The 25,752-nt window shown below is 38.5% G+C and overlaps 1 protein-coding gene across 1 annotated transcript in view; it reads left to right on the top strand.

Moving 5' to 3' along the window:
• The window catches only part of LOC146709597 (guanine nucleotide-binding protein G(i) subunit alpha-2-like), a 62,412-nt gene extending 42,116 nt beyond the window's left edge, over positions 1-20,296 (top strand). Inside the window, exons 2-9 of the mRNA XM_085456638.1 lie at positions 5,048-5,090; positions 10,513-10,654; positions 12,674-12,834; positions 15,288-15,416; positions 17,715-17,844; positions 18,017-18,170; positions 18,991-19,201; positions 19,303-20,296. Coding sequence (XP_085312764.1) covers positions 5,048-5,090; positions 10,513-10,654; positions 12,674-12,834; positions 15,288-15,416; positions 17,715-17,844; positions 18,017-18,170; positions 18,991-19,181 — 950 coding nt within the window. The 3' untranslated portion in view covers positions 19,182-19,201; positions 19,303-20,296. The remainder of the gene's footprint in view (positions 1-5,047; positions 5,091-10,512; positions 10,655-12,673; positions 12,835-15,287; positions 15,417-17,714; positions 17,845-18,016; positions 18,171-18,990; positions 19,202-19,302) is intronic.
• The last annotated feature ends 5,456 nt before the right edge of the window (positions 20,297-25,752 follow it).

Raw genomic sequence — 25,752 nt, 5'->3', positions numbered from 1 at the left:
ACATGACATGGTTTTTTCTTAATCTCTGTCTGCTCTTTAACAGTTAAATTAATGAAACTCACTGGGTGGCCTGGAGCAACCACACGCACAAATGGATTGTTTTTGATGTCTTACATAACCCGGTGGAATTGATGCATTCTCTCCATTTCTGCGATTATAAGTTCTTCTCTCTGTGGCGACCTGGGACTTGATTGAAGTTTTTTTCTTTTTGTGCTGATGTAATGTGTGAAGGGAATACATCCAAAAAGTACCACAGTCATTTGGGATCATTTCCCTTTAACACAAATGTATTAATGACAGCCCACCCCATCCCCAAATCTGGAAATTCAGTCAGTCTCCGAAGGGCTTGTTAGATGATGGTGTGTTGATGTCTCAACATTTTGGCTGGTCGTGCAGCTCTCGATATTTGTAATCTGGTTCGTTGTGCTACTTCTGCTGCTGCTGGGTTGTAGACATGAGTGTACGATTCAGTTTTTACTACCATTTTGAAGAAATGTTGGTACAGAAGCTCAAAGATTCACAGATTATATACAGGGAGATGTACGGGTCAGGCCTCAGCTTCATCCAGCTGCAGCTGGACCCCAGTTAATCCTGTGGGCTTCCTGGCACCTTGTACTATCTCTGTGTTGGTTCTGCCAGTCACATGGTAACCCATCAGTAATCAGACAATTTCCTGAGTCTTGCTGGGAGATTTACAAATTCCCTGCTGCTTTTCCTAGTACTACACATCTTCATGCTAATAAGCCCTACTTCAGCAACACTCGTGCAAGCAAGATGAGCTACGCATGTATGCACACTAACATTCTTCATCTTTTATATTGTGTGTATGTTTGTGTGTGTTTTTAACATACTCATGTGAGAGTAAGCTAAACACTAAAGCTGACTGATCTTGTTCAAATGAAACTGGACATTGGGCACTGGCAGTCCTGTTTCCCCTTCTGTGTTGTTTTTCTCCTCATTTTCTGCCATGAGTCAGACACAACCACAACTGTCGTGCACATTGCCCAGTTGCTAGGCAGTGGACAGTATTTATTTTCCCCCTATTTTCCACTTTTCCTCGTCTGCTGCTTTTCCACCAGCAGTGTGATCCCTTGCTGCATTTTCTTCATATAATTAAAGTATATGCATCAATTTGTTTGTCGTTTCATGTCCTTGCGTATACTGAAAATATATTTTTTTAAAGAAGGGGCTAAGTCTAGCATGTGGGGCAGTTGGATTGTCTGACATTTTGTGTATTCAGTCACAAGTTATAGGTAACTGTGGAGGCACTCTATTCAGCACTGACTCATGAAATGTTTCCTAGCACTAGTATTGAAATGGCATGTGGGAATGACTTGTCTCTGTGTTTATGGATCTGCAGTCTTCTGGACTTGTGTAGTTCAAAATGAGACATGGTGATCAAAGTATGCTGTGTGAAAATAACAGGATTGGTAGTATCAGTGCAATTATCACAGAAAGTATTTGTATTATACGATATCAAAAGCTTCTAGTTATTTGTTAATCAAAGCAGCAGTGGCATCAAGGTATGTGCCAGACATCATTACTCATTTCTGTTAGCAGTTTTAGCTTCACAGGTCAAACTCCAAAGTGCTTGTTTACTACTTTCAGAAGAATCTGTGTGTAGGTGTGGTAAGAGAAAGGCTAGCTATCTCAGCTCTGGTCAGTCAGATTTATAAACTCTGTGTTTTTTCCCAAGAGGGCCCTGTTATTGCTATATAGTTAAAATAACTACTAGGGATGGGTATCGTTTAGGTTTTATCCGATACTGGTGCCAAACCGGTACTTTTGAAACTGTGCCAGTGCTTAAACGGTGCTCAAACCGGTGCTTAAAGAATGGAGAACACAAAATTGGTCCAAAAACCTCTCATGTTCAGCTGTTTCTTTTGTAAAAAGATAACAATGTTAGCCTTTTCTGCAGCTATGGGGCATATATGGTATCACTCTTGGCTGGAAACAGTGCTTAATCAATGGAAAAAACACAAACTTTGTCCAAAAACCTCTCATGTTTTGCTGTTTTCCACTTTTTCTTTGGTCATTTTAGCCTTTTAGGCCAGGGTGAAGGGAGTATCTGCCATCAAACAAGAAGACAGCCGCATGTAACTACGACAGTGTTTGCTAGTTCACCTTAAATGCATTAATGTAATAACGCGGTTAGCCTACTCAACGTAAATTACACACGAACAACATTAAGCTACTCCCGCAGAGAAGAACGGCTGCTGCTGCATCATCATCCTCATCATTTCTGCTACACTGGCAGGGCTAGGGGCCAGGACTCTCCTCTTCGGGTTTTTGGGGGATGTTGCTAACTCCAGGTCCAATAACAGGCAACCCACCCGCAGTAGATGTGCCCGGTGTGAGGTCTCGCAGCAAGCTATCAAATACGGCGCATTTCTCGGCTTTAAAAAAAAACGCTCTGCGTCGCCAGGTCTTTCATCAGATTCGAGGTGTTACCTCCTTTGCACTGTATCAAAGTATCAGCTTAAAGCACTTGTTGCAGGCTGCTGAGTTTGCATATTTTGCTGTGAAGTACAGCCAGACTTTTGAACGCTTCGCCTTGGGCATTTTTAATCTGTAGCTCTGCTCTAAAAGAACGTACGTACCTGGACCCGCCTACTATCCTCAGAAACGTAAAATGATTGGCTAGAAGTGTATCACAGCTCAGGAAAAAAAAAGCACCGGAAAAAAAGCACCGAAATAAAGCACCAAAATGTGCGCTGCTTTTCGGTCTGGTTACTACCGTTTATGTTAGAACTGGTGCGATACCGGTACCCATCCCTATTAACTACTAGGGCTGGGCGATATGGCCTAAAATACATATTGCGGTATAATTTGAAGCACGTGCGGTAACGATATATATCGCGATATATTCTTTTCTTCTGTATAAGTGTTTTCCACACTATTTAAGTGGGCACACTTAAAATCCTTTAATTTTCTCAAAAATCGAGATTGTGCCTTATGTATGAATTCTGGTTGTGCTTAAGGACCTCGAACCGATTTTGGCGTGCAGAAATCTGTTAAAAAATGTTTTAGTACAACTTTGGTAAGCGGCACTGCTTGATGGATTGTCAGAGCATTACGGCTGCCGCAGTGAGGAGCTTCGCGGAGTAATCTGGGTCCAAAACTCCAAAAGAACACAGAGTTAAAAACAGTCTAAATTCTTTCATCTTTAATAAAATCATCAGCGTTGCTGCTTTACCAGGTGTAACAATTAAGTTTAACATCCATGAAAACAGAATTTATTAAATTTAACAGAGTTAGAAGTTAACAGGAGTTAGCTCGCTAGTTTCCACCTAAACATTTCATAGCATGTTCTGACTGAGAGATTTTTGAAACCAATTAAAACGTACAGCTCTGCTATCACTTCCAACATAAATGAAGACAGAAAACTAAACAGCAGTGCCGTTTGTAGGGTTACTGAAGTTGGACTACCTGGTATATAATGTTGTGCTACGTGATTGCTAGCGACACAGCTATGTTAGCATAACATTAGCACAGTGGAGATGGAGGATGAACGCCAACTTTTTTTCCACTCGATAAAAGTTAACGTGAAGGATTCTGGTGGTTATAGACAAATGCAATCACATAGCAGGATGCTATACACGGGCCAAACTTCAGTCAGGAGAACAACTGAGATTATTCATCCACAATACGAGGTTAGTTATTAATATACTGCAACAACATGGGAATAGAACAGCTGTGAGAGAATTCAACATTAATGAATCAATGTTACGGAAGTGGAGGAAGCGCAGTTTTTGGCTTTCCCCATATTTCAAAAGTGCTTCATCTCTTTGCTATGACTGTCGGCTGGCATAATTTGCAGATGATAATGGTTGTAGCCGCTGCGATGCTTTCAACCAAAACAGGCGCAGCTTGATGACATCATCAACATACGCTATCGCGATAGAGCGGTATAGTCAAAATCTCTATTGTCTATCGTATATCGTTTATATCGCCCAATCGCCCAGCCCTATTAACTACTACTAAATACTACTGCTTCAGCTTATACAACATAAATAAAACAAGAAAAGTCTATGACAGCAAATATGATTTATTCAAGTGTAAGTATTTGATCTGAACTCTGAGAATAATAATCGATTAAAATGTTGTGAACACCCCACATTTTTATTTATTCTACCTGCATCATTGTTATTTGAAATACGGAATCAGTTTGTAATTTTTACTTTACACTCAAAGAGCCAGGGACAGTCCATCTTTCTTCCATTTCTTCATAATGTGCCGCAGAGACTGTGTTGCCTCATGAATACTCCATCATGGTGTGAATTGCAAGTTGCCTCATAACCATGAGGATAACGTAAATTTGAGAATGTCGCAATATCCTGCTGAACAACAGCACAATTTCACCTTTTGTCCACTCAGACATTGCTGTGGTTTTTGGTCATATATTTAATCATAGTACACACCGCACACAAAGCGACTTTAGTTAATCTAAATCGTTGGATGTTTGTGTAAGCTGTTTTTATTGAAAGGCGAACTGCATGTGATCTATTAGTGTCTTCACTTGTATACCATGGAGGAGTAGGAGCTGACAGCTGTCTGTGGAAAGTATCTTGGCCCATTCCTACCCTGGGGCTTGATTGTGCATGCTGCGTAGCAGTGTATTTTGAGGGTCATCCCATAAAGACTTTACCCCAGGCGAGTACGAGCAGAGAGTGCACTGACAGGCACCCCTGGGTGTACGTCTGCGTGTAGTGTTAGATTCCTTGTGGCAGATGAGCTCTCTCTGGTTGCCTCAGGCTGTTAGAATAAACATAGTAGAGGATAAGAAAAGCCTATATCCTATCAGTGCAAGACATTTCCATTAAAATGTTAACTACGATAAAAGTAGTTTCTTGAGAGTGGCTATTACGTGTCTGCTGTGAAATTAACAGATCCCTGCATTGCCGTTTGAATTCAGACTGTAGAGCTGACTTATGCAGGGGATAAGACGAGGGTCCAGATGTGAGCCAGCCTTACTGGCTGCCTGTTTACATTTCTCAGCTAACAGGAGCATATTTTTAACCTCTGCCTGTTTTTGTTCTCTCTGCAGGTGCTGGGGAGTCGGGGAAGAGCACCATTGTGAAGCAGATGAAGTGAGTGACTGCTCATTGTTTTGCTTTTCCTCCCATCATGAATGCCAATTCAGTATATGTTTTAAGCATAAGTGATTGTATAAAATCACTTATGCTTAAGTATAAATGTGCCATTGGTGTTGTTTAACTATTTATTTTAAGTACATCTTGAGCCACCTGTTTTTCTTTTGTTTTGTGTGAACAAATTAGTGAGAGAGCTATAATCTTGGAAAAAAAACATCACATATTTCTTTTATGCATTTTAATAATGGAGCCTTTAATAATGGCTTAAGGCTCCATTATTAAAAGATAAATAAGACAAATTGTTGCTTTGTGCCACTATAAAACAGTAATATTTGGTGTGTGTGGTTCAATAACAATAAAAGTACATTTAAAGCAGAAATTATAAGGAACTGTATACTGTAGCTAATATACACAGAATATTTATATATGTATCACAAGTGTTAATTTTATTTGTCAAAAGTGATGATTTTATATTGTGCAGGCCAGATGGTTGCTTCATAACCTGAAACTGTCAGACAGACTGATAAGGATACAAGGATTTTTTTTAGAGGTTTTGTAGAAATATTTACACCAGATGTAGTAATTGTATGAGAAGCTCGTCATACAAGCACTAATATGGTTTCTCCTGTGTATTTATAGGCTTTGATTACTCTGTACTCATAAATGAAACTGCTGGTCTCTCGCCTGATTCTCACTCTCATCAGTCTCTGAAACACTCTTTACTCGCTCTTACACTGATATCGAACATTTATTTCCGGTGCACGAATGCATAAAATACGCATCAGGTCATACACATTGTGTAGATTTTCTTCACTTGCTGCAGCTTACTAAGCACTCATATGGTTCTTGAAAACCTGCTCACAGGCACATTAATATGCTTGATGTGGGTTGTTTTTTTTTCTTGTTTTTTTTCGATGCATCATTAGCATTAATCCCATAGTAACTAAAAAAGAGAGAGAAAGAGATTCAGCATTTTTGTCTTCCTTCGTCAGAGTACAAAATAAATTTAATATTTGGTGTGTGGAATTTTTCCATTACTAATAATGATGAAAAGAAGAATTTTTGTTGTAAAAAAGGTGTGAGACTCCCAGGGGGCCTGCAGCATTACTGAGGGGGTTTCTTTTAATCTAGTTTTGAAAATATTAAAGTACTATAAATAAATTCTACTGGTAAACATCCAGGTTGTGACAACTTGAGCTTGCCAAAAAATTTGACATTTCCAGGAAATGACAAAATGAGTGGATTACAATTTTTTTGAGTTCTCTAAAAAATTCCCTCCGGTCCACAGGGCATACAGGCCCATTATACCCACCGGTGTCCCCCTCACAGAAGTTGGGGCAGCCCAAAAGTGACGCCACATCCGCTGGTGAAAGTCAGAGAAAAAACTTAGGAAGAAAAAACAATAAACTTGTTCAAAGAATATTGTAGCAAGTAGCCACGCCCTCAGTGCCACCACAGATGGTGATGAGGCTGTGGGGATGTCACTCTTTTGTACATGACACCACAGACCAATACAACAACCATTATAGGCCTTGAAACCAGCAGTCATAAAATGGTTAAATGAGGAAAAAAATCAACAAGATTGATATAGTTAAGAAAAACTAAACTAAATACTAAAACTACATGTGACAAAACACTTTAGTTAACAGAAATAAAAATAAAAACTGGTCTTTTGAAAAGAATTAAACTGAAAGTATTTTGTGAACTTGGGAAGTTAACTGATATAAAATAAACACAATGATGCTGCCTGATGAGGCACTGATGAGTGTGTCTACAACACTGAGTCTGCTGCATTCATGATGTTTTGTGTTTTTCCTGTAAAATGTGTTGACTTTTCCCAAATCTAGCCTTTGACACATGCCCTCCGTACAGTAATAAAAGAAAACAAAGTAATAGTTAAAAAGACTGAAACTAACACTTTAACTAATAAAAACTAAATTTAAACTAAGCATATTCCAACAATAAAAACTAAATTAAAATAAGAAAATCCACTCACTCTTCTAATACTCTTGGTGTTTATAACCTTTCCAGAAATCAAACATGTTGTTGCATTTTGATGGATGATGTGCGAGTACTTTCTGTGTTGACATATAAATAAAATCTTGAGGTTTTGCAGACATGTGACCGGTAACCACGTGACGTTAACTTGTCTGTAATTTTGGATGTGTGACAATTCGATGACTAAGCTCCCAGTCATATGCCCTAGAGAATGGTCAACCATCGCCACTCATAAGGGAAAACTGAGTATTCCCTGATTGGTTGAGAGTCAGTCATCTGACTGCCACTGGTTTTCAGGGAAAAATGTTTATTTCCCAATCAGCTGAGGGGGGAAAAAACACCTTGTGATTGCTTTGGTCACTAATACAGTCCCAATCAAAAGTTTTAAGACCAATTAAAAAATGGCAAAAAAAACCATATTTTGCTTGGTTGGACCTTACCAAGGTTCAAATCAGACCTTCATGTTGAAGGTCTGATTTGAAGAAATGGCAGTGAGCTCCCAGATCCAGCTGAGTCAGCAGTAGGAAAAATCTGCTTTTCACAGGAACTTGGTAACAGCAATAAGAGAATACGTAGTTTATTCCAAGAAGATATGGTCTCTCTCCCATATATAATATCTTACTGGAACCGATATGTTCCAGATATCAACTGGAAGACAGTCTGGATGATCCCCCATAAATATTTGATTGTAAATAAGGTGAAGGAAGTTTCATTTAAAATTCTACATAAATGTTATCCAGCCAGTCACTACATGGTAAAATTTAAAAGAGACATAAAGAATAATTGTACTTTCTGTGGGGATCACCCAGAAACGGTGACATCTTTTTTTGTACTGTTCTTCAAACAGAGATGTGGAAGGAATTTAGCAGGTTTGTTATTGTCCATATTTTAAGGGAGTTTTCTTTACGACGGGAAAATGTTTTATTCTGTTTCTTTAAGTTCCCCAAGAAAAATGATAAATGTTTTTTTTATAATAAATTTGTTAATACTTTAAATTTTTTATCCATAAATGTAAGTTTACTAATAAAACACCATATTTCTGTCATTTTCTTAAGGATGTGGAATTGTACATACAATCAATATCAGACTCCACCAACAAAAAGGCTCTCAAAACAATATATATGTGAAATTTTGCGTGTATTCATATAATTATTACTTTTTTCTTTTTACCCCTGGTTTTGTGTGTTCATGTTCTGTTCTTCTGTATACTTCATCTGTTCGTGTGTTGTAAACTCATTATTTGTTAAATAAAGTTCTTTAAATAAAAAAAAGAAAAAAAAAAGCAAAGAAATGGCAGTGAGACAAAACTTTTTTTTTTGAGCATGCAATTTATTGGAAACAACACTTAAACTGAAACAGACTGCTTTACAGCTGATCGAACGTTTAGGACCACACCTCCAAAAAAAACTGTAACACCAGTTGTCACCACACAGACGAGGGCCCTAAGTCATGAGGGATGCTCTCTGCAACATTTGGACATAGCCAGCTGGGTTTTGACGCCTCTGCACCTCCTGAAGCTCCATTGTTCCACCGAAGGAAAAAGCGGCCCCTTATGGCGCCCACTGTGGCGCCTAGAAATCATCTCAGGTGGGATCTGTTTGTCATGCCAGTAACGTTGGAAACCATAAGGACCATCAAGGTGAAATTTTTTTTTTCTCATCAAAGAATAAAATTTTCTTCCACCTTTCAATGTCCCATGTTTGGTGCTCTCCTGCAAAGTCCAAACGGTCAGTTCTGTGGCATTCAAGGAGACGATGTCTTTGAAGATGTTTTTGTTTTTGAAGCCCTTCAGTCTCAGATGCTGTCTGATGCAGTCGGCACCAGTAAGGGTCAAGGATTTGACAGACACCCAATTGGATCCTCCAGCTCAGTGCTGGTGAAATTGTTTTGGGTCTTCCCCTTGAGATTTTTATTCCATAACCCTCAGGATCATTTAAGAAATTCCAAATGACTGTGTTACTACGTCCCACCTCAACAGCGATGGCGCGTTGCAAGAGACCCTGCTTATGCATTTCAACAACCCGACCACGTTCAAAAAAGAACAGTTTTTTGCCTTCGCCATCAGAACATCATGACAGTGTGACTACCTGACAGAAAATGAATCCACATTTTTGCACAGATTCGGTCTTTTAAAGGCATGTGGTCCTAAACGTTGATCAGCTGTGAAACAGTGTTGTTTTCAATAAATTGCACGCACAAAAAAAGTTTTGTCCCACTCCCATTTCTTCTTGCTGCATGTTGAAGCTCTACTTGGAACCTTGTTAAGATCCAACCATTGAAAATATGATTTTTTTTTTTTTTTTTGTGTGGCATTTTTCAAGTGGTCTTAAACTTTTGATCCGGACTGTATGTTTGTGGACTTGGTGGAAGTGATGAGCTCGTCTAGAAACCGCTGTAGTGAATATGAAAAGTATAACGCAAAGTTGACATAGAGATCGATTGCCTTCAAATTAAAAGTTACATACTTTAAAACATAGTTGCTGCAGAACAGCTTTTGCTTTGACGACAAAGGTCTCCAAGTTGAACTACCGATCAGTTGGCAGTCAGTAGGAGGTTTTTGGTGTAGGACCTTCTTTGCAACTAATTTCACATAGCAAGAGCCAGAAAAGTTCAGGAATCACTTCCAACCAGCCGGGAACACATTTTTCCTTAGCAACTGGCAGTTGCTTCATGTCCATTATGGCGGAAAACTCCCAAGCAATGTGCGCCTGACATCACATGAGAAACCTCATGTGATGTTTGAACAGTTTTGTGCCAAATATCAAGTTCCTGATTGTTCTTAGTTGTAAAGAGTTTAATGACAAGTTTATTTTTGCCTTACAAGACTGTCACTTGTAAGGACGTAATTCTCTAAAATCATTTAGTGTGAGAGGAAGCCACCCATGCGCTTTCAGTAATTTTGGCTGCGCCTCACATTGCTTCACAGTGGGCTCTCTTGCATTTTAATGAGGTCCTATTCAGCACATCACACAACCACTGAACATCCTGGCTGAGGCAGGCTGGGGAAGATAGTTCTGTTTGGTTTCCAGCCCAGAGGCTTCTGTCTTTTCAAACAAATGCTTTTTTCCCCTCTCTACAGTTGTATCTATACAACTCAAAAAGCAAGTAAATATTTGCTCTAGTCTCTTGTAACTGAATGATATAAAACACCTGAACGTTCCCAGTAGCTCAGACCAGCAGCATCACATGCAAATCTGTGTGTGTGTTTGTTGTTGTTGTTGTTGTTTTTTTAAATTAATCTCATGAAATATACATTTCTATTGTTTTAACAGGTTCTTTTTTTAGGTGTCTGCTACAGTACTTTTCATTATTTTATAGCAGCATTCAGCTTTGTGAATAATTGCTAAGTTTAGTTTTTTAACATAAATTATGTATGGGTTGTTGCTTTATCTGAATCACCATCCTTCCCTCTTTTCTCCAGGATTATTCACGAGGATGGATACTCAGAAGATGAGTGTAGGCAGTACAGAGCGGTCGTCTACAGCAACACAATCCAGTCCATTATGGCTATCATCAAAGCCATGGCCAACCTCAAGGTTGACTATGAGGAGTCTGCCAGAGCGGTATGTCTTTAAAATACAGAACTTTTCACCCAGTGCCATCCTCTCCCTGAGGGAGATATGAGTGAAATGATATTAGTGATGCAAAAATGTTAAGATTTTGCAGCTCTTTTCATAAGTCACCGGAAACTTCTGAGCTTTAGACTTTTAAACTTTGCTCAGTGCACCTGTTGTAATATAATTAATGTTAAATATACATTAAAATGCAGACAAAGGGTCGAAGTGCTCCAATGCTCCCACGTAATTTTAACTTTGCCATTCAAGGTTATACTAAACCTGCAGGATAGTATAGTGCAGTTAAGCTTTAGTGATATCATCTTGACTAATCACTACCAAAATTTTCCTCTCTGCCTTCTTCATAACCCTTCATATCTTGAGGATTTAAGGATTTGAGGCAGCAGAAATTATGCAGATCAAGAATTTCTCTTTAAGTGCTGTGTGATCTATTCTATTCATAAATGAACACTGGGCAGCAGATATTGAAGATGGAAGCCTGCAGTGTCAGAGTACCACCCATAAAAAGATCACAGAAATAAAGTCAGTCTTTACTCTAGAGAACATGAAACAAAATCATTTGTTCTACTGAGCTATAATTTCTCATGTGATTCTTGCCTCATATTCCACCCCATCTTAGATTCATGCAGGCTGTGAAACTTTGATTGTTTTGTAACTCGAATAATCCTTGATTTGGTTTTTTTAAACACATTTGATATGTTTTCCAAATTTCACCCTCCTGGGTGACCTTTATTTCAGTGTAGCTGTATAAACGTGTGTGCGTGCGCCAGCCAATCCTGACACAACTGCCTGTTGTGTGTCAGGATTGGCTCTGCCAAGGTAGTAAGCGCTGCATGACGGGTTCTGCCGGACAGAGTATTAAAAAGTAATTTTTAAGTTAAGCATACCGCCATTGAGGTGAGCCGCAAAGAGCTTTTTAGTATCCTGTGTCTTTCAATCATTTCAGTCAAGAAGAAACAAGCTGCTTTACTCTACACTTGTTGTGTACATGCGTCTTCATTGTTTACCAAATAAATGTGAATGCAAGGTACTGATATAGGATCAGTTACGGCACTTTCAGACATATACTCCTTTTATCAATCAGATTAATCTTAGTCACATTAACATTGAAGCATTCACAAGATTTAGAGTGCACAGAACTCTTTTGTATGTCTGTGTGTTGCTGAGCTCACTAAAAACATACCTGTTTTGAATCATCACTGAGGGATTTGAGTTTTCGTAATGCAGAATATTGTTTACCTCCCGTAAACTTGACTGCGAGGGGTAAGGGTGAGCTGCAGGACACTGACACAGAGGACAGAGAGAGAATACAAGCATACACGTACTTTTACCATCACTTTGTGGGTATGCCTGGATGAAGCCGTGAGAATCATTAACCCGAGCCTGTTGATTGACTTGTTTGAAGGTCGTACAGTTACAGGAAATTCAAGTTACGTAATGTGGAAAGAAAAAGAAGTCTCTGGTTATGAAACCAGAAGTGTGTAGGGTTTGTAGTTTGTGCTATTTTTAATTGATGCCGATCAAGATATCAGTCTTTAAAATGCAAAATTACCATAAGCACACACAGAATACGTGGAATAACAGCAGGTTTGTTTGTTTTTTCTGTGGCGGTGGCATATAACCAGTTACCAAATTTAATAACTGATTTTAATGAGAATATCAGTAACCCAGGGAATCTTGGCTGTACGCTTCAATAAACACAAGTTTCAATTTTCTCAATTGGTTTAAAAAATAATTCTGTGGTTCAGTGATTGATGGTTTTACTGTAATAATATTTTTTCTGATTTTGCCCTAACTAATGAAGTTAGTATCTTATGTCTCGTAATTATAAAATGTATTCTGAGCCAGGATTATTTTTCCATGCAAACTACAAATACAATGGAAGCTATGTGAAAGCAAAGTCCTGCAGTGTTAGACTTATCAGTCTGTTTCTTCATGAAGAAAAATAAGAATAAATGCATTTTTATATATTGATGTGTATGTTATGTTTTGTTTTTTTTGCACTAGGATGATGCTCGCCAACTTTTTGCGCTGTCAGGAGCGGCAGAAGAGCAGGGCACCCTGCCAGAGGACCTGTCCAACATCATCCAACGACTGTGGGCTGATGGCGGTGTCCAGAGCTGCTTCACACGGGCCCGAGAGTACCAGCTAAACGACTCTGCAGCCTAGTAAGTGCCTTAATAACCTGGGAGTGGAAAAAAACAAGAAGACATTCGTGGACGTATCTTGTACTGTAAGGCGTTTAAAAAAAAAAAAACAAAAAAACATGTTTAATTAATTTATGAAACCAGATTTAGAGCTAACGTTTAAAACTACTGCTATAAGTAGGTTAATCCCCAATATCCAAACCTTTTGTTATTTTTGTTCTACTTGTATTTTTTAATTTATTTAATTTACTTTCCATTTGTTTTGCTTTTTTAGTTTGGCCTTTCTTGTTATTAGATTCCTCTTTGTTATGTTTAATATTGTCCTATATTCTCTACTTCATCACATCAAACACTGACAAAGCTTGCGCAGGGAACAGTAATGGTTATTAATATTGAAGACATCAGTGTTTAATTTTATCAGTGGCTTTGCCTTATACGGACAACAGAGGTCGAGCTCAGTCTCTCTGCAGGTCTTAATTAGCTCAATGACCCTTATCAGTTAAGTGCCCCATTTGTTGGCTGCATCGCTCTAATCTACTGGTGTAATAATGGGAAGAGAATGAGGTAAATGCGAGACGCTACCGGTGCGAGGTGGTTATCACGTCCACCCTCGGGAGTCTTGGGGAATAGAGAGCATTGTTAACCACTATATCCCTACAAGCTTCAGCAGCAATTAACAGCACTGCTTTCTGTTTAAATAGAAACCCTTCGATAATGACACTTTGATCGATGACACCTCCAGATTGTGCTGTGAGGTTTCAGTGTAGTGCTAAGTGCTTCCAGGTGATATTTAGCATCCAGGGAGAATAATATTGTTCTGTGTTTGTGTTGGCCTGTATAATCATAACATCTCAGTCTCGTGTTCACCGCCCTTGTTATAGCTGAGGGGACCCTGAAACATGCTGCTAACACGGCCTCACATTTAGCACCTCTGGGAGTGGACACTACAGTGTTTCATCATTGCTTTTATAGAGAGCAGAGTGAGTAGGTTGAGGACCAGATGAGTCTGGCACAAGACCATAATCCATATCTGAGTACCTGCTGAGAGGGAGAGAAAGAAAAGGAGGAGATAAAAGAGAAAGAAAATGGCACAGCGCACATTAACCGAGGCCTCTCTTCTATCACACCCTGGATCTGCTCTTCTTCTTCTTCTTCTTCTTCTTTTTGTCTTCATTTTTTTTTTTAAAAAGAGGCTTTACCCCTAAGTTTATTACTTTCTCTCATCCACGTCTATATACATAAGCTGGGTCAGTATTGGTCTATCACACATATTTTGCTCTTTGAGTAAAAGATGCTTGGTGTATTTTAGATGTTTTGTCAGTACATCGTTTTCTCAGCAGAACAGCTCCAGCACAAGGCTACAGATCTACTGTAGCCTTGTGCCAGGTGTCTTAAACTTCTGTGTAATAAACGTGACAATATAAAGCCACCAACCTTCCAAAAAACAACTGCAGTTAAGAACCAAATTCTATGAATATACAGGATTTATAAACACAATGATCAAACCAAACACTCTTAAATCTGATGTATGAACACCAAAAGCAGCCTAAACCACTCTCTGGGCTGAGTGGGATTATGATTACACTGTCAGGCATGCTGAATGAGTAGTGGTATGAAAGCTCAAATATTTACACTTGGGTTGTGGTGTTGTTGGAGATTAAATTAAGTTCCAACACTTGCACAGTAACTCTTTTTTTTTTATGCAGCTGAATACTGCATTAAAAGATGGACAGATTATATGTTCGCCCTGTAGCTCTTTCTGTGTAGTTTATGAGATAAGATGAGATAAACAAAAGACACTGTCCCTTTGTGCTCGTGTCTGTTTAAAGACTAAGATCTCAGTGTCTCAGCAGAATTTTGTATTTGAGCTGCTGATCATACAGCATTATTTTATGATTGCTGAATGTTTGATGAGAAAAAACTTGAGCTTTTACAAACCGCAGGTTGCGACGTTTGCGGCATTTTAAAGCAAGCTTCAAATATTATTTGTAAAACTTTTCAGTTGGTTTAGAGCTATTTTGTGTTACATTTAAGATGCTAATAATTGATCCCCATAGTGAAATTAATTGTCTGCAATTAAAATTCAAGTTAGGAAAAGCCCATTAAGTCCATCTTAAGTATTCGTGACTGTTTTTTTTTTTTGTTTTTTTTGTTTGTTCATTTTTAAATGCGATTGGGTAGATAGAAACTTAAAGGACAAGCAGTCTTGTGGTGTTCTCTGACAGGATGTCAACACATGTAATACGATCATAAATTCGTCTGTGTTTAGACAGCAATGTGCTGCCGGTGCTGTTACTGCCAGCATGAGACATGTCTCACGTCTGTCTCCAGGAACAGATGGGGCTTTGAACCAGAAAGAACATTCTCTCACATCTTACCTCAACAAAGTATCTCAAGATGAAACACCCTTTGTTAGGTTAGAGGAGGATGCTCTAAGGTTGATAAATAGCAATGTGTTTGTATCCTTCCATCAGCTACCTTAATGACCTGGAGAGGATAGCCAAGCCAGACTACATCCCCACACAGCAAGATGTGCTGCGGACTCGAGTCAAGACCACAGGCATTGTGGAAACACATTTCACCTTCAAGGACCTGCACTTCAAGTAAGACTTCTTTTACTGTTTTTCTCGGCTCTTTAAGCTAATTTTATGAAACAAAATTCAAAATTTAAAAAAGATACATTAGGCTGTAACCTGTAACTTTTTTTTGCTTTTCCCCCCCAACTGTTTAAACATCAAAAGTGAATAATTGTTTAAGCATGCTAACTAAAAGACATGGATTTGATGAGTCAGGAATTTAACATTTATCTAATAATACAGTTAATCATAGAGCATGAGACGCATCACCTTTACATTTTACCCCTCAGCTATAAACGGATGATGGGGTTTGTCGTCAAACCGCTGGGCAGGCGGGCAGGTGGATATGCAAGTTTGCAAATGTGATAACTCAAAAAATGAGGCAATGTAGACGTTTGAAATTGATACCTTGGGTGCAGCTGCTGAAGGTCGGACGAGTTCGAATCCTGGTGACCTTGACATCGAGGTCAAGTTTTAAGACAATCTTGTAAATGCAGGATTTTTAAATTGATACCATAGGTGTGTGTGTATTAGTAGGCTGAGGGGTAGTGCTGCATTTTTGTGATTGCTCTGAGCATTCTTATTTACATATTGATAACATTAAATTATGAATGTGAACAAAAAATGACTGAACAAAAGCACTGCAGTCTAATCTGATCTTCCAGGCTTTATAATGTCACTTTAAGCTCTATTTAATATGCACATAAAAACGCCTTTTTCAGAAAATGATGCTTTACTGCTTTGACTACAAGTTGTCATCGAAAGGTTCTGTGTAGAGGTCCATAAAGTGTTGGATGCATGTCACACTGAAAATCTTGTGTTCCCGAGGACCATTTTCAGCTGCTATTTAATTATTTAGCTTTTTCAGTTGTTATAATGCAAATGAAGTAACTGTGAATGATTCCTCACTGATAAAGGCTTAAGTCAAGTAATGATGAGGTCATGTATATATGATGATATACATGACCTCAAAGAGTTTGGGCTCCACTACTTCTAGTAACTTTTTGAATATTGCCAAAGCAGCCAAGAAAGTGTGTTTATGGGCTTATGAATCATGCTTTTATATTTGCACTGTAACTGTTGTGGCTTCTTTGCAGCACACAATGTTTCTTCTTTACTGAAAGTCATAAAATTCTCAGAAAGGAAAACATTTATTTATTTTCCAGTTTGCAGAGCAGTTGCTCATTTGAACAATTGAGGCCATTATTATTAGTATTATTTAACCTTTAACAGCTCATGCCATCCATTACTGTACTGTAATGTCACATTTCTACTTACGATTCATAGGGTAAAAAAAAAAGAGGGGAAAACCTTCAGTGATGAGCAAAGATCGATATCAGTGATTGCGAGTAAACTGTGGGAACGTGTGAGATTTTAGTGACTGAATGGTTGCCATTGCAGGATTATACACATCAGTGGAATAATTGCAGGAATGCAAACTGTTGCTGTTTTGGAAATTTGAACACTGATTTCTAGCCATGCTTCTCAGAAATGTTTTTGTTTGTGATTATTGCTAGTGGTGTTATCCCCATTGCTATAACCACACACAACCACATTATACTTCATATCTGATGCGCACAGTAGTCAAACAACAGGGGAAAGTATTTGTAAAATATTCAACACCTCTTCACTCAGTTTACTGTAAATAAGCGTGTCAGTGCGTGGCTCCCATGTGGAAGGCGTCACATCGTGTCTCGATATATAAAGTAATCCTTTGTAAAGGACATTAACCAAATCCATGCAGACGTGTTTACCTAATCCAGTCTCTTTCGTGCTGGAGTGTATGATATATATGACTTATGTGAGCAGTGCTGTGGATGAGCACACTGGTGGGGTAAACAGTGTAAAGTGTGTCACTGTTCTAAAGATTCCTGCTTCAGTCGGCACAAAGCTGGCCGTTTTGGGAGAGCCAAAGTGCTGCGTAGTGAATCAAATTCTGCTCAGCAGGAAGAATACTGTCATAATATGAGTATTGCTTTAAAATGTCACAAACGGTCAACTATATCTTCTGAGAAGCTGAAAAGAAGGAATATTGAGTCTGGCACAGTCGAGATGAGCATCCTCGCTCGTGCATCCAAGTCCTCTCCATCTTCATGAATAAATTATACATAATCTGAGTGAGAAACCTTCCGCACCATGCGTCATCCTTAAGTCTTCTTGTTACCAGCTGCACTGTGCTGAAATGCCTTCAGGAGGCAGGGAAATGCAGAGGCCTGAAGAGAGGCAGAAGTGGGAAACTAGGTCGAGAGACCTAAAAATGTTTCCTTCATTGCTGAGTCCCATCCACCTCATAGGAATATGTTTACACTGCGTTTGTTTGTACAGGATGTTTGATGTTGGAGGCCAGCGGTCAGAAAGGAAGAAGTGGATCCACTGCTTTGAGGGAGTCACAGCCATCATCTTCTGTGTAGCCATGAGTGCTTATGATCTGGTCCTAGCTGAGGATGAAGAGATGGTGAGTAAACACTTAGAAAACAGTTGCTGAACTTCACATTGGAGTCCAGTCCCAAGAAAATGAAAAGAACTGGAAGGAGGGCCGAGGTTTCAGTGAATTCATTTCCTTTGTGTGGTCTCGTAGTGTTCTCTAATAATCTCTTTATCTCCGCATTTGTGCCCGGCCCACCCAGAACCGGATGCATGAAAGCATGAAGCTCTTTGACTCAATCTGCAACAACAAGTGGTTCACAGAGACGTCCATCATCCTGTTCCTCAACAAGAAGGACCTGTTTCAGGAGAAGATTGCTCACAGCCCTTTGACCATCTGCTTCCCTGAGTACACTGGTATGTATGACTGCCTCAGTACAAACACAATCATAAACACATTTGTCATTGTGTTTATTCTTTATAGCAAGCCCAGTGATAACGTTGCAACTGTGTAGAATGATAAACACGAAAAACCTGTTTTGAGACTTGTTTTCACTTGCCAACCTGTATTTTTCATGAAATCATGAAACAAAATCTAGCCCCAGTTTGTATTTCTTGTGCATTATCAGTCAATTCATGTGTCAGAAATGAGCAACTTTTTAGAAAACAAAATCTGAAGGTGTTTTTACAACACTTTCCCAAAATCTTCTTTAAATCTTCTGGATGCAAATTATACTCCCCTCCTCCCCACTTGCTTTCCACTAAGCCAGAAATGAGTGTACTGTTTTGGCACAAGAAAGGTGCCCCCATTTTTAATGAAAATATGAAATTTAAAAGATTCACATCGGTACAGTGTAAGCAAATGCACTCCATGTGTCCTTCCTGCTGCGTGCTCTAATCAGGAAAATCCTTCACCTGAGAACTCTTTAGAAGCAGGCAGTAAACTCTCGTCTGCTACATGTGAGAAAGGAAAAGTGCAAACAACATTCCTCAGGGTCCTTAAGTAAAACGGGGGTTTCTTTGACTTAAATGTAACAGACTGCCCATGCATAAAGGTGCAAGTTGCAACTACGTGCACAACTACAATGCAGGATAAGGAAATAATAATACTTGATTTGTAGGAATTGCTGGAAAAGAGTTGATTTGGATGAGTGCCAAGTGAAACTGTCTCTGCCTATCAGCAAAAAGATTTGACTTCTTTTCCACACTGATTAAGCTCTCCTGAAACTTTTCTCAGGCCCCAACACGTACGAGGAGGCCCAGACTTACATCCAGACCAAATTTGAGGATCTGAACAAGAAGAAGGACACCAAGGAAATCTACACCCACTTCACCTGCGCCACTGACACCAAGAACGTGCAGTTTGTGTTTGATGCCGTCACCGATGTCATCATCAAGAACAACCTGAAGGACTGTGGCCTTTTCTGAAAATCAGTCTGAGAGTCGAGGTGAGTCAAAAGAAGAAAGGACTTGAAGTCACTAAGAGCCATGTGGATTCATAAACCAAAGTGACTGAGATATTTTTGTTTGTTTTCTGTGTTTCTGTTAGGATTACTTGAACCGCTCTGACCATAGCGATGGGGGATTATACACGGATCATGAATGACTGCACTGGCCAACCACGATTTATGCTTTGATCTGCTTTTTAAAAAGACACCTAAGAGACTGAAAACCCGACGAGCCTTGCAGATTTTCAACAATTGCTGATCCAGTTGCTCGTGTTATTAACTCTTTGGGCTATGACCACAAAAATCAACATCTATTTTATTGTTTTTCTTTATTTTCAATTACTAGAGGAGGGGAAATGTTTTCTTTTGCATATATATATATATGCATTCATTTTACTTTTAGAAATTCCAATGTGCAAATTATTAACCTTTTAATCACATGATGCTTATTTTTTAAGAGCTGAAGCACAGGCATGGACATAAAATATGATTCATAAAAAAGTGCTTTTGTTATAATGTTTACATCAGTTCATCATTCATAGCAAAAAGTATATATTCTGCATGACTCAACTTGGCAAATATTAGCTCTGTAATCCACACAAAGTATGTAACATTCCAACAAAAACAAAAAAAAATAGGAAAAAAAATTAAAAAGCTAAAAAAGAAAAAATGGCTTCACCTGCTGGGGGGGAAATTGTGGCTCAATTCTAAACAATATTTAAAGTATGTGTGTACCTAACATTCTTTCACTTTTATAGTATCATTTCCATGTCTGTTGCAGTATATTTGTGCCTTGACTTCTGTTTACAACCATTTCTTAGAAATGCTTTCAGAACTGTTTGACCTACTGTGCTCTGCTGCCTAGAATCTCTGAGTAGTATTGTGATTGTTAATGAGAGACAAAAATCTAATTCCGTAAAGAGGTTAGTGTTTTTGGTAAATAATAAAATGCTTTAAAAATTCCTTTATGATTTAATTTAAATAAAAGTAGACATCACCAGACTCGGTATATTGGGGTTTCCTGTCTGTTGTGTTACATTAATATTGCTGCCAGTTCATGTTTCAGGTGATAACTGAATAAAATGTTCACTGAGAGCTTTGATGCTATATTTTTTTGTAAATTTGTACAGATGATTCAAACAAAGGGTTGATGGTTTTACACCAGTAAAATAACCGAAGGGTTGTTTTTAATATCATGGCTAAGCAGGTTTTGATTAGATGGTTTCAGCCACGGAGGAAGAACTAAACTCCAGTAATACATATCTTTGTGTTCATCAATGTCAATTGGACACGGTAAAAGCAAAGAATGCTCCTGGCCTTAAATTCTCCACAGATGACTGACTTTAGCATTAGAGCAGCTGATCAAAAGCTGGCAAATGTAGTGAACTGTAACACAGCTACAGTACTGTGCAAAAGTCTTGAACCACCCCCCTTTGTTTTGCTTCCAAGGTGACTAATTTGTAATTTTTCTTTTTAGGTGCGCTTGATTAAATAGTTCTCCGGGCTTTGGGGCTTTCTGGAGGTCTTTCAAAGTTTTCATTTGCACATTTGGCTGTTTTTTGTTTGTTTTGTTTTTTTCATTCCAGTCTTTGTCACTGACTAATTTTCAGAGGATTTTTTTTAACACCGACCAATGAATTATTCAAGCAGTAAATTCAAGGTATCAACCAGTGTTGTGTCTACACAGCCAGTGGTGTTGGGGATCTTGTCAAAATTGTGACGCAATTATGAACAGAGGAAAATGCCATCAGATTTTAACCCACTGTGCAATATCATCTGGAAAGTGTCGTACTGGGATTGGCTTCTTTTTTCAGCATGACAGTGATCCCACATCTGGTAAAAGATTACCTGGTTAGAAAATATGTGTAACTATTGGTTATGGATTGGCCTCCTCAGAGCCCGGACCTCAATTACTCTGAACCAGTGTGTGCTCGTCTTGACAAAGAACAGAACAAAAGCAGCCAACATCTAAAAAATAGCTTTGAATGTCCTTCAAGTAGCCTGCAAAACATTTCCTGAAGACTACTTACAGAAATTGCAAGAAAGCTTGACTAAGAGAGCTCAGGCTGTGTTGAAAAATAAACCAAAGAATGATTTTTAAGCTTGTTGGAAGATGAACTGATGTACTGTATTTATAGGTTTCTAATCACAAAAATCGCTGCACCCATTTCCCAAACAAAATACAAAGAAACGAGGGGTTACAGTACTTTTGCACAGTAATGTGTACAACAGTCAGTGTTGGTAAACATGCATCTGTTTGGCATAAGCTACTCCTTATATTAGACCAAAAAAGACTAAAGGAGTGCTGCATTAGCCCTTTAAAACCTGAACCATGAAATAATTGCCAGAAAGCCAGGAGTTTATGGAACAGTCTGACAAATTTGTTTAAAAAATTAATTACATTTTTATTGCCATGAGTTTTCATTTTTATCGTATTTGCTACATCTGCCTTTATTTAAAAAAAAAAAAAAAAAAAGCTGAAAAATTTATTGTTCTATTAATTTAGATTTTTCAGGGGGAAAATCTCGCTGATGTCGTAGAAGTCTCAAAAACAAAAATCTGCGTGTCTCATATAAAACACTAGGCGTTCACGGGTTAAACACAAGTGTTAAAAAGTGTTTTGCTTGTGCTTGATGTTTCTTTTCATTTACAGGAGGAAGACTTCTTAATTTGAAAGTAAGAGACCTGCTATATACAGCTTTTTATTGCTTCAATAATGTCTTCTGGTTGATGCGAGAGGCATGCACGAATTTTAAAAACACTGAGACTGCCATCTGGTGGACACATGCATATAGAGATAATAGCTGATCAACAAATATTTACAGACTATTCAACTTTTTTGGTCAGTCTCTAACAAAACTATCACCACCAAAAGCATTTAACACTGTCAGGAAACAGAAAACGTCTCGTTGCAGCTGTTCTTGCTATATAGCATATATAGTACATTTCGATTGTAGCTTCTACAGGGGAAACTATAGAAGCAGATGAGACTGTTTTGGAGAAAAGGTTTACATTGTACTTTGCAGGTCTAGAGAAATATGTTGCGTCTTAAAAACCACACAGTCAGATGCATCTGCTATTTATTGAAAACTGACTGCATAAACACTTCACCACTCAGATTTTTTGATTAGCAAATGGCAGCGGCAACGTTCAGTTTACCTGGACATGAAAATGCCTGGGATATTGTTATTGTTATTGATGAGCGTGATAAGGTGGGAATAGAAAACAGCAAAAAGTTCACATTAGCTTGTGGCATACTAATAATACAGTCTTACCAAAGCTGTGACTTCCTCCTGAAATGATCCTTCAGGAGGAAATTGTGACAAAGCTTGTTAGACTTTTTATGGCCTATAAAGCACATATATAATAATACTGACATTCATAATGCTATATTGCATATTTGCATTGCTGTAGGTTTAGTAAAGGAATCTATTATTGACAGGGGTGGTAATGTAAAAATGCTTGTTAGCTGCATGCAGAAAAATCCGCATGACCCTTTGGTACTCTTCAAGCCAGTTTCCCTTGCAAAGTATTTTCTCCAGAGGGCGCTCCGGTTCTGTTAATTGAAGACAGGGTGAAGTCTCAGGCACACAGTAGGTCCTTTAATCATCAGGTATGATGTCAAAGTCTCTGTGCAGTCACCAGTTATTTCAGTTTTATTTTAAGTGCTCATCCGTTGCAAATGCTCATATGCTACTTAATGTTGGATTGCTCCCCAACTGTCTGGATGAATCCGTCATTCAGATTTGCATAGACATCTATTCACGAAATGTAAACGGCAGGTGAGGTGTTAAATGACTGATCGGTGCATTTACATTTTGAATCTTTTGTTGTCACTCTGATCCAATGATTTACAACCAGCCAGCAGCAGGAAGAGAGATTTCCTTCCTCTTTGGGAATTATAAAGAACCACAAAATAACTGTGAACTTGTGGGCTGAACATTTATGATGGAAACAATGGCTGGGAAATTATTTGAACACGCACACACACACGCACATCACCAAATCTCGACTGATCTTGCCATCTTAGAGTTTGTTTTCTGGCTCTCTGACTTTTCTATGTCACACACAATAAGAGTATATATGAATCATCCTCACCCCATAAAGACCAAGAAAAGCTAACTTAACAGTGCATATTAGGCCATACAAGAATAAAATGAATGATTTTGTACCCAGAAGTGAAACAAGAAGTTCGTCTTAGCCTTTTTTAAAGAATAAAACTACACATTTCCTAAAGCTTGGAAAAAAAAAACTGTATTGTGTGTTTGTGATGTTTTATATATGACTTTAGGCCATTTTAGCAGATGTTTTGATTATTTTTATATATAGCTTTCTGTTTTAATCTGCTAAGATCAACATCTGGTTAAATTAAGTGTCCCCCTGATCTTTGAACAACAACTTTAAGCACTTGCATGTAGCTCAGGTTTAAAATAAAAGAATTTGGAAAGCCTCCAGCAGGACCTAAAAGTGAATTAAAAGTTTATCTTGTGTGCCCTGACTCAGTTACTCAAGCAGCTTCCATAATGAACATAAATCCTAAAACATTTGAGATTTGAAATGACAGGAGAAAACTGAGCATAGGCAATGGGATGACTATAATGAAGATAATAAGCAGTTCATCTCTGGTCTGATTGGGGATAGTCAGATTTGCTTAAGTATCAGCTTGTACAATAAGTCAGTCCATTAGGTATTTAGGAGAGCAGCATTGCTCTGCCTGTGCAGAAAAATAATCACAGTTCCATTTAAAGCACAGTGCAGTTAATTACTTAATTCATCCTGTAAAGTGTATGGGATGTGTGGTGGACACAGAAGGACTCTTAAGGGGAACCACTGATAATGGGAGTCTTTTGAAGTCACTAATTTTGGGGGGAAACAAATAATTCCCATTGCTAAAAGCCTGGTGTTCTTTAAAACCTACAGGTTCCACTCAGATAGTAGCCTATAAAATGAACCATTTACAGTCTTGTGAGGATTAGATTGTCAGGACAATTCACTTTTTTCTGGATGGCAGATTCAGAGCCACACACGCACACAAACACAGGTAGATAGATTCATGCACAAAGCCAAGTTTTCGTATAAATCTAACTCTGGAACAGGTAAACTGGCTCCGTTATTCTGAGGCTTGCTGTGAGCACTAATCTGCACATGAACAGTGGGCCATCAGGATCATTCCCCAAAGACCAACAACTTAATGCATGCCTTAGCCCATTGGATTTGCATACGCATTATTTTGAATGGAAGGTGGGGTGCCAAATGACTGTTGTGGTGGTGGCATGCAGTTACATTTACACTCGGGCACTTACTTTGCTTCTGAATAAATGGATGAGAGTGCAATGAGCCACCAATTGAACAAGCACCACAAAAATTAGAAGTAATCTGAAAAAGAGCGCTAAGGTTTGGATTAAAACACTCATGTGGGAAAGAAAAAGGGGCTAGGAAAGGAAACACAGTGAAAAGTGTTTGATTACGTATAAATGCATCACAGGGGATATGAAGCAGTCAGTCGCAGTCAAAAAGAAAGAAAGTTTTTTTTTTACCATCTGATAAGTTAGGGGTTTGCTTCTTACAAAAAAAACAGAAGCTTCTTAAAACTTCTACTATTTGCAGTTTTGTTTAGTTTGTTTTTCTGAAGCCAGAAAGCGATTTTATGATCGCATTTTCAACAAAATAAGTGAATTAAAATGAAGTAAAAGCTGAATTATTATTATTATTTCTGGGAGCGATAGAAAGAAAGACTTTTCATATCTCTCATAATCTCATAACATCATTTATAAATGCTACAGGCCCACTAAAGTAATCTCTAGGTCTGGGTTAAATCTTCCCAGGTCTTTGCGTTCAAACATTACACGACAACGGTGTTTTATGATGAAGGGTATGTTTAAAAAAATCTGAATTGAGTTGTGGGGGTGCTATTCTACAGAAGTATCTTTTTTTCTCTCCTGCTGTTTTGCAAATGAGCTCTGCGGGCATCCTGCGCCCTGATTGGCTCATTCAGACACGAGTGGTTGTAACTGGCTGCAGAGCGCGGAGCTGTAAAAGGAGGCCAAGGGGGCTGAAATTTTCACTCAGCATATCAAGCGACTGGAGCCGAAAGGGCTGACTCCTTACTGGGGACACTAAATCCCGCGACTGCTTTGAACGAATCGGGACAATTTTCTCTTAATGGGACGAAGCTGTCACGTTCAAGGTAAGCGCTGTGTAGCCTAAACTCTTGTTATTATATACTTTCATGAAGTGTTATTTATTAGTTATGAGGGGTTTCATGTCTGTGGGGCGCTGCATTAAATCCACTCCATCATTTTCTTTCTTGCAGATATAAAGTTTTACAGATGAAAGGAAAATAGATGGTAAGTTTGCTTTATATTAATTTTATTATAAAAGTGTAAACCCCGAAACCATTGTAGTATATTCTGAATAGGCTAGTAGAGTCAGTCTTTCCACGCGTGGAACATGTTAAATCGTGGGTTTTGCACATAGCATTGGTTTCCCCTAACAATGATAAGAGTTCATTCTGTCCTCACATAAAAACAAGGTGAAGTTTAACTGTTTAC

Source organism: Copadichromis virginalis, linkage group LG5 (assembly GCF_057382275.1).
Source record: "Copadichromis virginalis isolate Kocher_CV1m ecotype Utaka linkage group LG5, C_Virginalis_male_GT1.1, whole genome shotgun sequence".
NCBI classification, from domain to species: Eukaryota; Metazoa; Chordata; class Actinopteri; order Cichliformes; family Cichlidae; genus Copadichromis; species Copadichromis virginalis.
This window is presented reverse-complemented; position numbering and strand designations above follow the sequence as displayed.